Source organism: Cebidichthys violaceus, unplaced genomic scaffold (genome assembly GCF_023349555.1).
Source record: "Cebidichthys violaceus isolate CVI_PGR_0920_01 unplaced genomic scaffold, fCebVio1.0.p SCAF_17, whole genome shotgun sequence".
NCBI lineage: Eukaryota > Metazoa > Chordata > Actinopteri > Perciformes > Stichaeidae > Cebidichthys > Cebidichthys violaceus.
In genome coordinates, this window is record NW_027176340.1 from 14540420 (window position 1) to 14555165 (window position 14746).

The following is a 14746-nucleotide window of genomic DNA, read 5'->3' on the forward strand; positions in this document are numbered from 1 at the left end:
GGTCTCACAGAGGATGTGTGTTTCATGAGCTGTACTGTTGTACAGAGAGAAGCAAGAGAAGTAACTACAATCTTAAAGTAAATACATCATAATATACAGTTAAACTACCACACTCCTTAAAGTTGATTGTTTTTGGTCTCATTTCAAATACAGATGCAGTAAGAATTCAGTATTACTGCCTCAATGACATTCATTTATTGGTACATTTACTCAAGTACTGTACAGTTTTAAGGTAACGTTAGTCGTAATTTATTTGAGAAGCTTATAATCATATCACCTTTATATCAATTCCATTTTGTGCACGAACACTGTGAGCACAGTTACAGGCTTCATTTTTTTCATATAGGCATAAGAGCAATTATACTTATTTGCCTGGTAATACTGAATGATTCTAAGCTCCACCCAGTTTCATCCTCACAAAACAAAAGGCACAGCTGTACACGAGCACCCTTCTCTTTCGAGATTGCAACCTGAGCTCGACCACTGCAGTATCAAATCACCTCGGGACTACATATATATAAAGGTAGGTAGAAATACTTGCTAAATAACAAATTGTTACTTTTTTGATTGAATAGGTGATTTCTAACAAACGAAACAATTTCTTCAGAATAAAAAGTGTTAGAATACACAGTTATTACGTGACAGACTAGGATACCAGTACATGTTTTTCATTTCAACACTGTCTGTTATTTTCCCCCCACCAGCCCGTTTCTCTGCCATTTGGCAAGTCTGAACTCTTTCACGACACAAACACAATGTGTCCTCTGAATGCCAGTGACTTTGCGGAGGACGTGGCGAGAGATGAGAGTTTGGCCAAGCTGGAGATCGCGCTCCTCAGTGTCATCTTCATCAGCGCCACCATCCTCAACGCCTCCCTGCTGCTCGTCCTCTGGAGACAGCGCAAACAGATGTCCAGGATGCGCGTCTTCGTCTTCCACCTGTGCCTGGCGGATCTGGTGGTCGCTTTCTTCCAGGTGTGCCCGCAGCTCATGTGGGACATCACAGACAGATTCGTCGGACCAGACCTGGTGTGCCGCCTGGTGAAGTACCTGCAAGTTCTCGGCATGTTTTCATCCACTTACATGATCGTGGTGATGACAGTTGACAGATACCAAGCTGTCTGCAACCCGATGGTGAAGTTCCAGCGGACAAGTACGAGGCTTAACATCCCCGTGTGCATGGCGTGGGGGGTTTCTCTGCTGGGCAGCTTGCCACAGGTTTTTATTTTCTCTCAGGTAGAGGTTGCACCTGGTGTGTTTGACTGCTGGGCCACATTTATCCATCCGTGGGGGCTACAGACTTACATAACCTGGACCACTCTGGTCATTTTTATTTTACCTGTTATTACACTTGTTTTTTGTCAAGTGCGCATCTGCCGAGCCATCCAGATCAACCTGTATCAAAAGACTCAACAGCAGGGCAAAGTGGGTCTCCGTCTGCCGTCCAAAGCCAGCGGTGTGGCCGGTATGTCCAAGGCCAGGGTGAAGACGCTGAAGATGACGGTGGTTATCGTGCTGGCTTATATCGTCTGCTGGACACCCTTCTTCACTGTCCAGCTCTGGTCCGCCTGGGACACAAATGCGCCGAAAGAAAGTAAGTCATTAAGTATTTCTGGCTGGTGCCCAGTTTGATGTGGTTATAATGTATTATTTTACTCTACTAGATCTTATTTTACTTTTCTTAAACGTGATCCGTAATTAGGTTACATTAAACATATCCTAAAAGTGCGCATTTACGCAAAAAAACAAACAAAACCAAACGATAAGATATTCAGAAATGAAAAATGACACTTGCAAACGCATGACGCTTTTATATTCCAGATGCGACTTTCACCATCCTGATGTTGCTAGCCAGTCTGAACAGCTGCGCGAATCCTTGCATTTACCTTCTGTTCAGCGGTCAGTTTCCTCAGAGGCTGGTGACACTTCTGTGGCAACGGCACCCTAACGGCAGGGACTCAATCCGTGAAGAGGCGACGCTGGTCAGCACGTTGTACATGAGCTTCAAAAATGTGTCCGAGTCCAAATGAGAGCAATGAGTTTCCATCTGGAAACGGGAAAATCCTGTCGATGCGCCTCGCAGGGCTGCCTCCGAGATCTCTCTACGTTTGACCGAGTGTTTCTTCTGAACAGGAGACATGGAGATAAGAAATACTGTACCTGTCAGAATCTCTGACATATAAAAAATATGGTAGGCGTCATGGAAGTATTCAACAAAAGCAGACCTTCAATCGGTGGCCATGAGTAAGAACTGCGCTCCAGATGTTCGATGTTGAAGGATGACTAAAGGTGGTGGACTGCTGGGCCAGTGCCCTATTTGGAAAATCAGTATGGACTCATGGAGATCATGTCATCACATTGTTATGACTGTGACAGTTTTGATGTGCCATAAAAAATATTCCTCACATTTAACAGAGGCTGGATTTAGACTTCAGGAACATTTTGCCTTTCAGGCAGATTCAATGATTGGATTATACAGTGTTGAGGTAAAGAGGAACACAAAAATCCAGTTGCATTGTTATTTTAAGCAAGATGCCAGTAATCATGTCATATTATACCACAGTCATTTGAGTTGAGCTAAGGGATAAGGGATCAACTCTATTGTATCTATAGCTTTATTTTCCCAAAGAGAAAGCTATTACAAAGAGTGAAAGCAAACTGTGTTTTCATGAAGAAGAAATACAAACACTTTATTTCAATATTGCCAAAAAAGCTGTTGTAACGTTTCTGTATTTAACGACTGTGAAACACATTTGTCACTTCTATAAATGTTCTCTGTGGTGAATATCTGTTTTAAAATCCCACACTGAGTGTGAATATGTTTGTATATTTGCTATAACTAAGGCAAGAGTGGAATAAAGTTATGTTCTCTCAGCTGCTTTGTATTTTTACTTGTGTATGAACATATTTTTAGTCCATTTATGACAAAGTATGAATTATGATCATAATATTCCAAGACTATTTAGTCAAATTAAGTTTTACCAGCTGCTGATAATTTGTATAGGACACATTTATATTAATTCTCACTGGCATTTTTACATTTATCTTACAGTCGATATAATGAACCGATATTAGCTATTATTACACCTGAAGTATGGCAAACATGGTCAAACCGTTCTCACTCACAAGGCGTCAAGACACGTTACGTAAATGACGTTGTTTAAAGACCAAGTGTGTAACTACTCAAGTGACTAGCGTGAAGAAAAATGAAGTTTATTTTGAAAAGACTCGATGCACGTGACGAGCGATGACACCCTGTCATTGACACGTAACGGACGTTAGAGGGTTGGGCAGGGCGTCATAGGCTGTTGAAGCATAATGCCTCTGACCAAGCTGTGTTATTTGACGCATTGGTGAGAATATGTTGCAATGGTTTATGTATATGATCTGCTGGTCAGCAGGGGTTTTTTATTATTGAAGCAGCAGCATATCACAAGGCTGACACAGCCTGAAAAATGTCACACATGCAAGTAGTGAGGTCCATATACATATCTTTAACCACACCCAGGTAAGTACAAGGCCACATTCACATTGTAAATGCAAACAAAAACACTTGCATAGGTTTAGGCAACCAAAAAAACCCTTACTTAGTCTAGAAATAAGCACGTAAACTAAATAAAACGTAAGCATAAGTACAGAAAACATCTATCAGTTTCAAACTTTAGTGTCCTGGTTGATAGTGCTGTGTTTGTTTGACCCTACAGTTTGACACATCCACCTCAGTATATGAATATATTTTGGTCTTTATTCGTGTTCACATGGGTTTGTATGGGTTTACATTGGCATGATTTGAATAATTGAAAAATTAAAATAGTAGACTAAACAAACTTCAGTATGTATGGTTAAGCATCATTTTAACAGAAGACAGCAAAATGGCATAAAGCAAGAAACTTTTCCAGAGAGAAGCAGAAAGACACAACTGCTCAAGCCACGAAACAAATATGGAGTATTTTCAATATCAAATAATGAGAATTCCCAAGTTGCATGTCCCAAACCTTGTCCACTTTATTACTATAATGTTCCTCTGTGGGAGCCTCACATGGTCCACATGACTCATTAGACTCTCACTGCGCTAGAATACAAATAATCCTCTGACCACGTGTATCTGCACAAAAGACTAATTCACTGCTAACTCATTATATTCAGAGAAGACAAATAAAGTGAAGGCGTACATTTGCCTGTAGATGTGAAGTTGTTACACCCGCGCGCGCACATGCACGCGTTGTGTAAACGGTCACATTGATGCCTCTTGATGCACGCCCTGCCTTAAGAGTCCTGCTGAAACATGTACATCAGTAAACTGCCACAGGAGTACTGCATGCTTTCTTGTACTCTGTGGTACACTGAATGTCAAGAAAAAACAGCCATAAGCCATCTTTGGAACCAGGCCAATGATTTCTCCTGTGAAGCATCCATTTTATTGTTGGGGTGCATGAAAGCCTGACAGCTTGGTGAACACTGAATCAGCGATATGACAGAGAATATTGAAAGCTTAACACAGGATTTTAGATTGTACATTTATGAAACAAAATATATATGAATCTGCTGAATAGTCCAAAATATAACTATAAATAATATTTCAAATGTCAACTATTACTACCACAGGCATAACACACCAGAATCTTTGACCAAATTGCCAGCGGTTGAGATGCACTGTGGGTAATGCCGATGGCAAGTATTAACATTGAAGAACGCGTGGAATAAAAAAGGATTCTTCTGCTGCTTTGATTTCTATAACATAATTTAACTGTCCCTCTTTAGTCCGACAGTGTTACAGGGGTGCAATGTTAAATCATGGAGTACACTTTGAAGGAAAGACCATTGGAATAAAAGATTCATTCAAAACAGGTCGACTCCGAACTGAATCTCCACACGATATCGGGCTTTGGCTGCAAGACAAACATGTCATCATTTTTAAATTGAAAGTTATCTCCCTTTTAAAAAGTAGTTTTGACATTTTCAGACATCACGCTAATTTGCTTTAATGCTAGGGATTGTGTGACAATAGCACTCTCATATCAGTAAAGACTGGATCTATTCCTTTATGAAAATATCCAAAACCATTAAATTAGACAAACCAACATCTTCACATTCTAGATGATTTCTTATTGCGATCAATGACGTTGCTTACTGATATAATTCTCTGTGACATGAAGAGACACGTGAAATGAGTCAGATTCTACAAACTCTAGAACACCAGTTATGTTACACAACAAACGCTTTATCTGCCTCATATTTACAGCAACATTTATACAAACATGAGACAGCACCTTGCAAAAAAATCGTAAGAAGTCCTGAAAACTGAGACACTAAAAACAAAACAATTTATTTTATTTTTTTAATTAAATCTTAATCTCTTCATCACGTTCATCATTTACAATCTTTCATTCACGCCTGTGGTTCACAGATTTATCAAACTTATCAAAAGACACTGAGCTGGGGCGTAGACACAGCATTTTAACATGCCACACAACATGAACTGACCAAATGAAGACCGGTAAATGCTCTTCTTGCTCTCTGTTTTATGAAGCTTTAACATTTAAAAAAAACAGCCCTCCATCAGGCGCCAAGAAGACGTCTTTAATGTTCACTTAGTTGTTTCATGAAGCACATCATCTGACAGGACAATGAGCCTTGGTTGAATACAAACCAGACAGCGATTATATCAAGTATATTATACATTGTCATTATCGTCACCTCAGTTTTTTTGTTTATTGCACAAAAAACTGGTGTGATAATAGAAAGCACAGATGGATGAGTAGGTTCATTACTTTCCAATCTTCTTGCATACAAAAATACATCAAATTTAATTCCAAGATTCAAAATATTCCCTCTAGAGACAGATCTACACATACAAGTGCTCTTTCATTCCCTCTCAAGACCTCCAGCAGCTGACATCAGAAAACATATCTGAGAAAGGAAGTGAATTTATATTTTCTGGTTAACAACAGACTAAAGTAGGAGACCAACAATATCTTTATCTCACCTGCATGCAGTCAAACACTCCATCATACAGAGGGAAGGAGCTCAAAGGAAAACTGTGTTTGTGTGTCTGCAGCTACCAAGGAATCAGCTGGACAGAGGTGCAGATCAGCTAGCTGCGTGATAGGATGCTACAACGTCAGGGAATCAATCTGTTACTCTCTATTTCTTTCTCACAATGCACTTAGACGTCATATCAAGGACCTTTGAGAACAATCACTCCCCCCCTTTTCTAATTTGCTCTTTGAGTGCCATTTTAAGGCCTACTGACCTTTCCACTAATATGATGGATTTGCTGCATGGTGTGTGATGCATCGATCACTAAAAGTAAACGCAGCAAGAGAGCGCATGACGATCCAGGCTTGTAAAGATTTTTTTTATTGATTTTTTTTTACGCTAACTGATGGTCCGACATCACAGGCAGAAAAGGCGAGAGCCCTCTCTCCCCTCCTCCCCCTCCCCAGGGGGGATACGGGGGAGCATAGCTGAACGGGTCAGACCCCAGAAACGAGGTGGACACAAGTCCTTCTTGGTGGCTGTGAACTTCCAACCCATGTGAGACCCGCAGGTCCGGCACTGAGCAATTGTCCAGGCGTACCTGAGGGCAGAGGAAGAGGACTACATTTTTATTAAAGATGCCCTGAAGACATGTTTGAAGATATAAAAACATTCTCTGTTTGGAATGATGATGATGCAGTTTTTCTCCAAGAGTGATCCCATCACAAGATGGTCTCTTATATTCGCTATTAAACCCATTACAAACAGCTCATACTGGTACTTACTGTATGTGTCATTCTACTACTGATGAAAAACAGTATACGGAAATCAAAAGTATTATTTATATATCACTTGTTATAAATAGTTGATGCTTTCTTTGTGATGGTATTTTGTAGATGTAGTAACCCACAGAATGTACAATGTACCATGATTTCACAGCCTCTCATAGCTTACTAATTACACTAAATTCACACAGGTGAATTTAGTTTAGTTTAGTTGCCTTAAATTGTAAATATCTCACAGTCCATACCAGTGAAACAAATTCTCATCATCTTCTCAGATTGTTGTTACGGATGCAGTATGTGTTTTATTAGGGGGGCGGTTTGATTGATACAGAGAGCCTCTGGGAGGTCTCACTATCCTGCTGCTCTCTACAGAAATCTGGCATAATACAATGACCTCAGATCACTGATAAGAGATTCCCCACTGATCAAAATGACACTATTGATTACAATGCCACACAGAAAGGCCAGAGGTTTCTAATTCAAGGCCCTGGGACAGTGTCACAATACAGTTAGAGCAATTGTGGTATTGAAGCATGACTAAAACCCCCAGTGCAATGGGCCAGATGTTTTATATAATGTGTCAAATAAGTACAGCAAAGTTACCCTGGAAACCAGCTGTGCAGTGTGGATGGCCTGCCGACCAGGTTGAGGTTGTTGGCTTTGTAGACAGTCAGGGTTTCATGGACGTAACCGTGAGGGTTGACGTATGCAGCCATGGGTCCATACAGAGACAAGCTGCAGGGAGAGCACAGACAGCAGTGAATATGACTTCAGTTCACGGTTCAGCCAAAGAACAAAACATCAGAATGGTCCTAAGACTTGAGGATGGTAAATGTTGTTTTCAACCTTAAGTTCTACAAGATAACTATTTAACCTCACAGGTCCTTGCAGACAATAAAACACAAAGAGACACATTTTGAGTCAGTTTCTCAAGTAGCAATTTCCTGCCTCCACTTATTGTCCTGGTCCTAAATTGAAAATGCATACATACTCGCATATATATGTAGTTGTTAGTCGGAGGAAGTGTCTAACTTCAGGAATCAGATTAAACACATAATCATTCATTCTCTTAGATTTTCTGGATGTCCTTAGACAAAAAACAGTTGAAGCATTGTAGAGAGAAGGTCTGGACAGTTTCTTTGGTGGTTCCGTGTTTGACTCTTGGACAAACACATTAACTGTCACCCATCAAAGACAGTTGTAAAATAAATTACATTACATTACATTACATAACAGTGTGTGTGTGTGTGTGTGTGTGTGTGTGTGTGTGTGTGTGTGTGTGTGTGTGTGTGTGTGTGTGTGTGTATTTGTATAGTGAGTGTGCAGGTACGGTGCAGGGACATTTATGTTCACGATGTAACCGCAGACTGTATGCAACGTCCGTACAGACACTCAAATCAACACTGACTTTGACGTGTTAATAATTACAGTGATTACTGTGATGAAGGTAAATAAAAAAATTTAAATAAACAATTATAAATGGGAGCAGGTTTGTTCCTGGCAGAGTACCACCATCAGACTGCTTTAATGTGTTTTTTCTTTTTTTTTTACATTAACCACAACTGCTGCGGGGAAGGACTCATTTGTAAAACCATTATGACAACCGTCTGGTTTCAACAGGTAGCCGATTGATCAGTGCATCTCAAGAAAAAATCTCTTCAAAGACAGAAAATTGTGCATCTAGGTGATAAAAAATGTTCAAGCTTCATTAAAAGTTATTTTTACTGCTCAGACATTTTCAGCTGCAAAGTGCAACATCACATGTAACATTCACGGTGATTAATTATCTCTCTCAAACAAATGTCTGGAGATTTTGATAAACACTTCGTAATAACCGATGCTACAAAATGCAAAAGTACTGATGTCCTCACCTGAAGATCTCATTTTTAGTGGTGATTTCTGTGTCCTGGCACTGCTTACAGCACAGTGATGTGCACTGAGGAGGAGAGATAATAAAGTGTAAAAAGGACTTATACATATCAGATGTTCTCAAAGCACAAGTGTTCTTATTGTTGAGGCTTATTAAGGACCCGATCCTTTATGCTTCCACAAGAGTAAGTAGCTGGATGATATGAGTTCAGGTCTGCAGTGTGTGACCAGTGAGACTCACTACATTAAGGAGGATTATTATCCTCAATCAGACAGGAGGGAAAAAGCCAATAACAAGCAGGCATATTAAAGCAGCACTTTACACATCCGGTGAATGCTTTACAGTTTCTGGTGATGCAGGAGTACCACTCGCTTGTGCTTGTGTGTGTGGTCAGTTTAATGTCTGGTGATAAGGTTAGAGTGACATGAGCCCTCTTCACCCAGGATTATCTGTCATTTTTGCCGCTATAACATTCTAATGTAAATGTTAATTAAGGCACAAAATGCCTAATAAATTGATCAGTGAAAGCTAATAACTCCCAAAATGTTAATTGTCATTAAGGTAAATTCCAACATAGCACACAGAACCACATTTAATAACATTAAGCCTAAATATCGTTATTAACCATTTACTGCTGTGTAGCTGTTTTGTTAGTAAATATTCCAGCAAACATTCCTCTTACAGGTTAAATGTGACACGCAGCTAATGTATACTGTATGTTTACTACAGATCTGTCAAAATCCATTGTTACAAGCAATAAAATGAAACTGGGTTTGCTTACACAAAATTATTTCTAAACAGTTTACATTGTGAAGTTCAACTTCGGACTGAAATATTGCAGGTACGGCCCCTGACAGCTACAGAACATCAGAAGGAAAAACAGACACAGTCTGTGCCGAACGACACTGGCAGGAGCACCAGATCTTATCACACGATGGCGCCGATGATGATGGCTGCAGGGACAGAGGAGACGGGCTGAGGTGGCCGGGCAGGAATGAGGGGCCGGTGGTAAACCTTTCCTTACCCGGTCCATGATGTCCAGCTCACAGCGGAGTCTCTGGATGGCACTGCCGATCTTTAGCAGCTGGAGCCGCAGAGCGTCGTCTATGGGCAGGCAGGCCGCCACTCTGTAGGAGAAGTCTGACGGAAACCAGACAGATGGGAAAGAGAGGGATGAAAGGAGGGAGACACAAACAAAGAGACGTACAGTATGTGCGCATGTGTGTATGCGTCTGCTATCCATCTGTAACACACTGAACAGAGGCTGACCTACGGCGTTCTTAGGGAGAGAGTCATCCTTCAGATTCTCGTCCCATTCATGGAGCTGTTTCTTCACTCTGTTCATGAGCGACTCCTGTGAGGTGAGAAAAACTGGTTTACATTCATTCTGATGTGATGTTTATATACAGTACGGAGGAAACTACAAGCAACGCACGCTGTCTGCAGTACTCACAGAGTCGTAGAGTCCGTAGACCCAGTGCGGCCATGGTGTCAGACTGGCACATTGGAACTTTCTCTGTGATGAAAAACAGACATTAACTAATTAAATATTCATACAATGATTACTGAAGTACCCAGTTCTTCATTCCCCACATTGTGATTACTGACATACACAGCATGGCCAAAAGTATGTGGATACCAAAACTTCATACTCATATACGACGATGTCAATGTGCACAAAGTCACATATTGTAATTCCCATGTTTGGAAGCACACTATTGTTTAAAATATTTGTTGTAACATTAAGATTTGCTTCAACTGTGGGACAAGAGCCCGAGTCAAAACTATGAGACAGTGCTGGAACAAAAGTAAACAAAAATCCTAAAACAAAATTGATTGATGTTTGGTCTAACAAAAACTGTAGTCCCCTTTGAATTTGGGTATCGACGATTGACATTTATCACTATTTTCTGATGTTTCATAGTCCAAAAAATGAACCATGTAATTGAGAAAATCAATAATAGCAAAAATCGTTCTAGCTGGAATTTATTTCTTATTCTGTCTGGACATGTGAGCCACCTCAAACTTTAGTTTCCTTGTGATGGACAAATAATGTGATTTTTAGAATTTCAAAGCAAAAGTTGTTGCATGTTATTGCTGCACATGTGTACAACATGCACTGTGTTTGTGTGCTTCACCTGCTGGTAGTTACTCCACCAGCGCTGGGCCTGTTTGCAGCTCTGAGTCGGGGGTTTGGAGGAGGGGTGCATGTGGAGCCTGGAGAGGGGAGTCAGCTGCAGGGCAGAGAGGGGATCTGGAAGGATTCTTTCTGGAAGGATCTGTACTTTAGCTTGTCTGATCCTGACGAGACAAATGAAGGGAGACAATAACATAGGTTGACGAAGGAGAGGGAAACCGAGCAGAGGAATAACAGATTAAACACATGGTGTGCTGGTTGAATGCTATTAGGTGTATGACAGGATGTTTGTGAATCTGAGACGATCATAAAAAAGGTGCCGTCTGTGCATTTTCTCTGTCAGCAATTAGAAATACTTCTCTACACCCAACATGCCCGCAGTGAACTCCCTGGAGCTCAGCCAAACAAACATGCACTAAGCAATGCCGCATGAACAATAAAACACCTTTAGGTGTAACCATGAACCACAACACACAACTAAAATGACGTGTAGTTCAATCCTGCCAAAAAGATAATAAGCAGTGTTTAATTTCTAACTATTAAATGCACAAACAGAAAGAAAACCCACTAAACTGCTGCCATAATATGATGGCAGTGGAACTGAATTTCCAAATATTTGTTTCTGCAGATCCAAAATCTGAACATTCAGAAATGTTTTAGAACATTTCAGAAAGGAAGAGAAGGGTATTAAAATATACAGTAATTGGTGTATTAATATTCAGTACACATCACCTCCGAGGGCACAACAGCCAATTCCATTTAAGAGGAAGATAATTTTATTTCTATGCTTGCTGGGGTCACTTACAGTACAACAAAAGGTTAACAGAATTATGGCAACTAATGTATGTGCATTACACAGCAGCAACTAAAGAAAGAGGGAACAATTTCTGTACGAAGACCCAGTTTTATGGACAGTAAACTTCAAGCATTTCCTGAACAGTGGAAGATATAAGTAGACATGATGTACAGTCCCGCCACAACAATTAAACAGCCAGCGTTTCTCCATAGATGCTTCCGTCCTTTACTGTACGCGCCGACAAGAGGAGGCTCAAAGAACAGAAAATAAACTAAACCATCTCCAGAGTATGTAGCAGAAAAAACACAGTGAACTCATCTTTAAAAAACAAGTCACAACCAAACCATCTCGTATAAAAACCTGAATGTGTATATTTACAGTAGTTACTCCACTGATACAATCATCACAAGCTGACGATGATGTTCTCAGTTTACTTTTTGAGGATGACTGTGAATAGTTAGTCTGCCCTCTAGCTGTGAACTATGAGAACACTACTTGAGTGAAACTGGACAAACACTAGAACACGGTTGTCACTCTTTTCTAGAGATAATATCTAAAGGATATTTTGAGTGATGATCCAACTGGTTTGACAGACAACATCTCGTCATACGCTGATATTTTCCTCTCTATCAAAGCCTGATTTAAAAGATGTGCAGTCTATGGCTATAACTTATCCCTGAAATCATCTCTTACATGCGGAGAAACTATGAAACATTGATCATAGACCAATATAATAATACAATCTACCACAGTTAAGCCACTCCTGTAGTTCAACCTGCATGTGCTACCATGTGACAGGACTCATGTTCAAAGTGTTTCCACAACGTTACAGCCTGTTCAAAATACTCTCGTCCATAAACTATAATTTAAAGGGTAATGTGAACATAACTTAGCCCTTTCAGGTGGCAATGCTATCCGTTTTGGGGAGCTCTGATCAATAGCCCAGTAGTTAGAAGAATGATGGAATCATTTTCATTTGACCATTTCCATGTGTTTTCCATGATGTCCTCTTCTTTGAGTAAATACTCATCACATATGATGTATATAAAAAAAAATGACACTTCAAAGTTGGATTTCATTGTTTGTATCGACTAAGAAAATCGGAGGAAATCGGATATTTTCAATTTGTTGTGTTGCACTCAAAATAAGAGGGATAATAACATTCAAACCTACAGGGTTCCTACAGACAACCGCAGGCTCACTTCATGTGAGGACCACAACACACTGTTTATGTCTTTATTCATAGAGGACAGCAAAGTCAAACGTGCACATGCATCTAGCCCTAACTTTGGTTTATGAGGCAATTAAACTTACCCGTCTGCTTGAGTTCTTATCTCGTGGACCTTGAATCTCTGCCTGCCTACAGCTTTCACTTTGACAGTTTCAATGCCATATTCCTGCTCTTCTCGGTATGCATAGATTTCAGCTGTTGTCCCAAACTCTGCCTCCGACTCACCTGCATCACTGCTGAAACAGACACCAAATAAAACCATTCAAATTAAAATCCAAAAAACAATTCAAAAGGATACTTCAGTCATTCAGTGTTGTGTGTCAGACTCGGGGACGGACATAAAAACAATAGTAACGATCTTGGAAAAAAAACACTGGATCATACAATTCCCATCAAGCATACCCAGATTTTTCAGAGGATTATCCTCATGATATCATCAAGATGTATTTTCTCAGACTTAAAAAGCTCTTAAAAAAGCTCTTCAAGTGTCTCATAAGAAACATTATAAAACAGTTTTCATTGTCACAAAAGCACCTGTCATGACTGGTAAACCCTTTAACTGATACACCAAACAAAGAAGTGCTCGCTGTCCAGTCTGGATGATTTGCCAATGTCAACAGAGTCCTTTACAATGCTTCTTACCTGTGTGCAAGCACAGCAAAGGTGCGGTCTCTCTGGATGACGTTCCGCATCATGCTGACCTCCTGCGGCCTGAAGAGCTGCAGAGGCAGCGTCTGACCTGGGACCAGCATCACGGCCGTGTGTGGCAGCACAGGGATGGTCTGACAGCTGTCCTCATCATGGACTGTGCGGCCGTGAAACTCCTCCATGTCTGAACCCAGGTACTGCCACCACAGGGGTCACAGTCAACACAATGACAGCTGCACAAAACTACCTTTACAGCTCTGTGATTATGAAAACACTGTGAAGGTAACAATGGTAGTAAACATGTGGAGAAAGAACGAGTCAGTGGCATCACTCACGGCATGTGAGGTGGGAAGACTGGGGTCGAAGGTGATGAGGGTGGGCTTCTCTGCTCCATCGCTGTCTCGGTCTTCAGTCTCCATGTCATCTTCCTCCTCCTCTTCCTCATTGTCTGTTAACAGGCACAGCAAAGCACAGCGGTATTTTAACGTCTCCTAACCAAACTACAGCTGCGACTTCATCATCTTAATGAGTCGTTATGATGGTAAACATGAACAGAAAGTGACAGCGTAAGATGTGTCAGTCGGGATGTGATATGCCTGACGGTGGCCCGTTGATAAGAAACGTTAGCTAGCTGTTAGCAGGGCGAAGAGATAACTGCTCTCCTGTTGAGACACCGACCAGTCATGTGATACATGTAACAGTTACCTGGTAGGAGCTGTAACTGGTTCCCCATGTTGTCGTTAACGTTGTCTTCACCTCCACCCCTCTCGTCAGCCATATCCTTGTGTTTACAATACGAACTCTTCTTCTACGGCGTCTTCAGTGTGCAGCATCAAGACGGGTCACGTGCGCCCTCTGTCGACGCGTCACAGTCAGACTCAACCAGAGACACTTATTGGATTATGATGACTGAATCCACTACATTAATTGAAGCACTGTGATCAAGTACAATTTTGAGATACTTGTACTTCAGTTGAATATTTCCATCTATGCTACTACATTTCAGAGGCAAGTATTTAGTAAGTAATAGCTATTTATTTCACTTCTTTTATCTGACAGCTTCTAGTGAGTCACAGCTACATTTACTTTGCAGATCACAGATCATTCTGCCTGCATAATGAATACTTTTTCTTTTCATACTTAAAGTAAAATTTGCTGATACAAGTAAAAATGTTAATGCAGAACTAGAATTTAATATTTAACAGAAAGAAGAAGTGTGACAGACCCAATCGTATATACAGTAAACTCATAGTGTGTAACAGAAGCATGCTGTTGGCGTCTACCAGTGCTACAACAAAACA

The 14746-nt window shown here is 40.6% G+C and overlaps 2 protein-coding genes across 4 annotated transcripts; one reads left to right on the forward strand and one right to left on the reverse strand.

The window, feature by feature from the left end:
* Positions 1-330: 330 nt before the first annotated feature.
* Positions 331-2873, forward strand: LOC137874067 (vasopressin V2 receptor-like). Of its 2 annotated transcripts, XM_068712700.1 has the most exons (4): positions 332-523; positions 705-1152; positions 1366-1593; positions 1821-2873. In XM_068712700.1, the coding sequence occupies exons 1-4, from the start codon at positions 386-388 to the stop codon at positions 2027-2029; spliced, it is 1023 nt and encodes a 340-aa protein (XP_068568801.1). In that variant the 5' UTR covers positions 332-385; the 3' UTR covers positions 2030-2873. The 2 variants fall into 2 exon arrangements, with proteins under 2 accessions (XP_068568800.1, XP_068568801.1); XM_068712699.1 differs by having other exon boundaries at positions 331-523; positions 705-1593.
* A 1502-nt stretch (positions 2874-4375) lies between these two features.
* Positions 4376-14267, reverse strand: crbn (cereblon). Of its 2 annotated transcripts, none has more exons than XM_068712698.1 (11): positions 14151-14267; positions 13781-13893; positions 13440-13642; positions 12881-13030; positions 10772-10934; positions 10087-10149; positions 9903-9987; positions 9658-9773; positions 8635-8699; positions 7367-7498; positions 4376-6579 (listed from the first exon to the last, which is right to left on the reverse strand). In XM_068712698.1, the coding sequence occupies exons 1-11, from the start codon at positions 14221-14223 to the stop codon at positions 6396-6398; spliced, it is 1347 nt and encodes a 448-aa protein (XP_068568799.1). In that variant the 5' UTR covers positions 14224-14267; the 3' UTR covers positions 4376-6395. The 2 variants fall into 2 exon arrangements, with proteins under 2 accessions (XP_068568799.1, XP_068568798.1); XM_068712697.1 differs by having other exon boundaries at positions 12881-13033; positions 14151-14266.
* Positions 14268-14746: the final 479 nt, after the last annotated feature.

Excerpts from the sequence above, each read along its gene's own strand:
- LOC137874067 (XM_068712699.1), top strand. The coding sequence starts at position 386 with ATGATTCTAAGCTCCACCCAGTTTCATCCTCACAAAACAAAAGGCACA. Across the intron at positions 524-704 it reads GGGACTACATATATATAAAG|CCCGTTTCTCTGCCATTTGG; the intron begins GTAGGTAGAAAT and ends TCCCCCCACCAG. Across the intron at positions 1,594-1,820 it reads CACAAATGCGCCGAAAGAAA|ATGCGACTTTCACCATCCTG; the intron begins GTAAGTCATTAA and ends TTTATATTCCAG.
- crbn (XM_068712697.1), bottom strand. The coding sequence starts at position 14,223 with ATGGCTGACGAGAGGGGTGGAGGTGAAGACAACGTTAACGACAACATG. Across the intron at positions 10,150-10,771 it reads GGTGGAGTAACTACCAGCAG|AGAAAGTTCCAATGTGCCAG; the intron begins GTGAAGCACACA and ends TTTTCATCACAG. Across the intron at positions 9,774-9,902 it reads TCTCCCTAAGAACGCCGTAG|ACTTCTCCTACAGAGTGGCG; the intron begins GTCAGCCTCTGT and ends GGTTTCCGTCAG.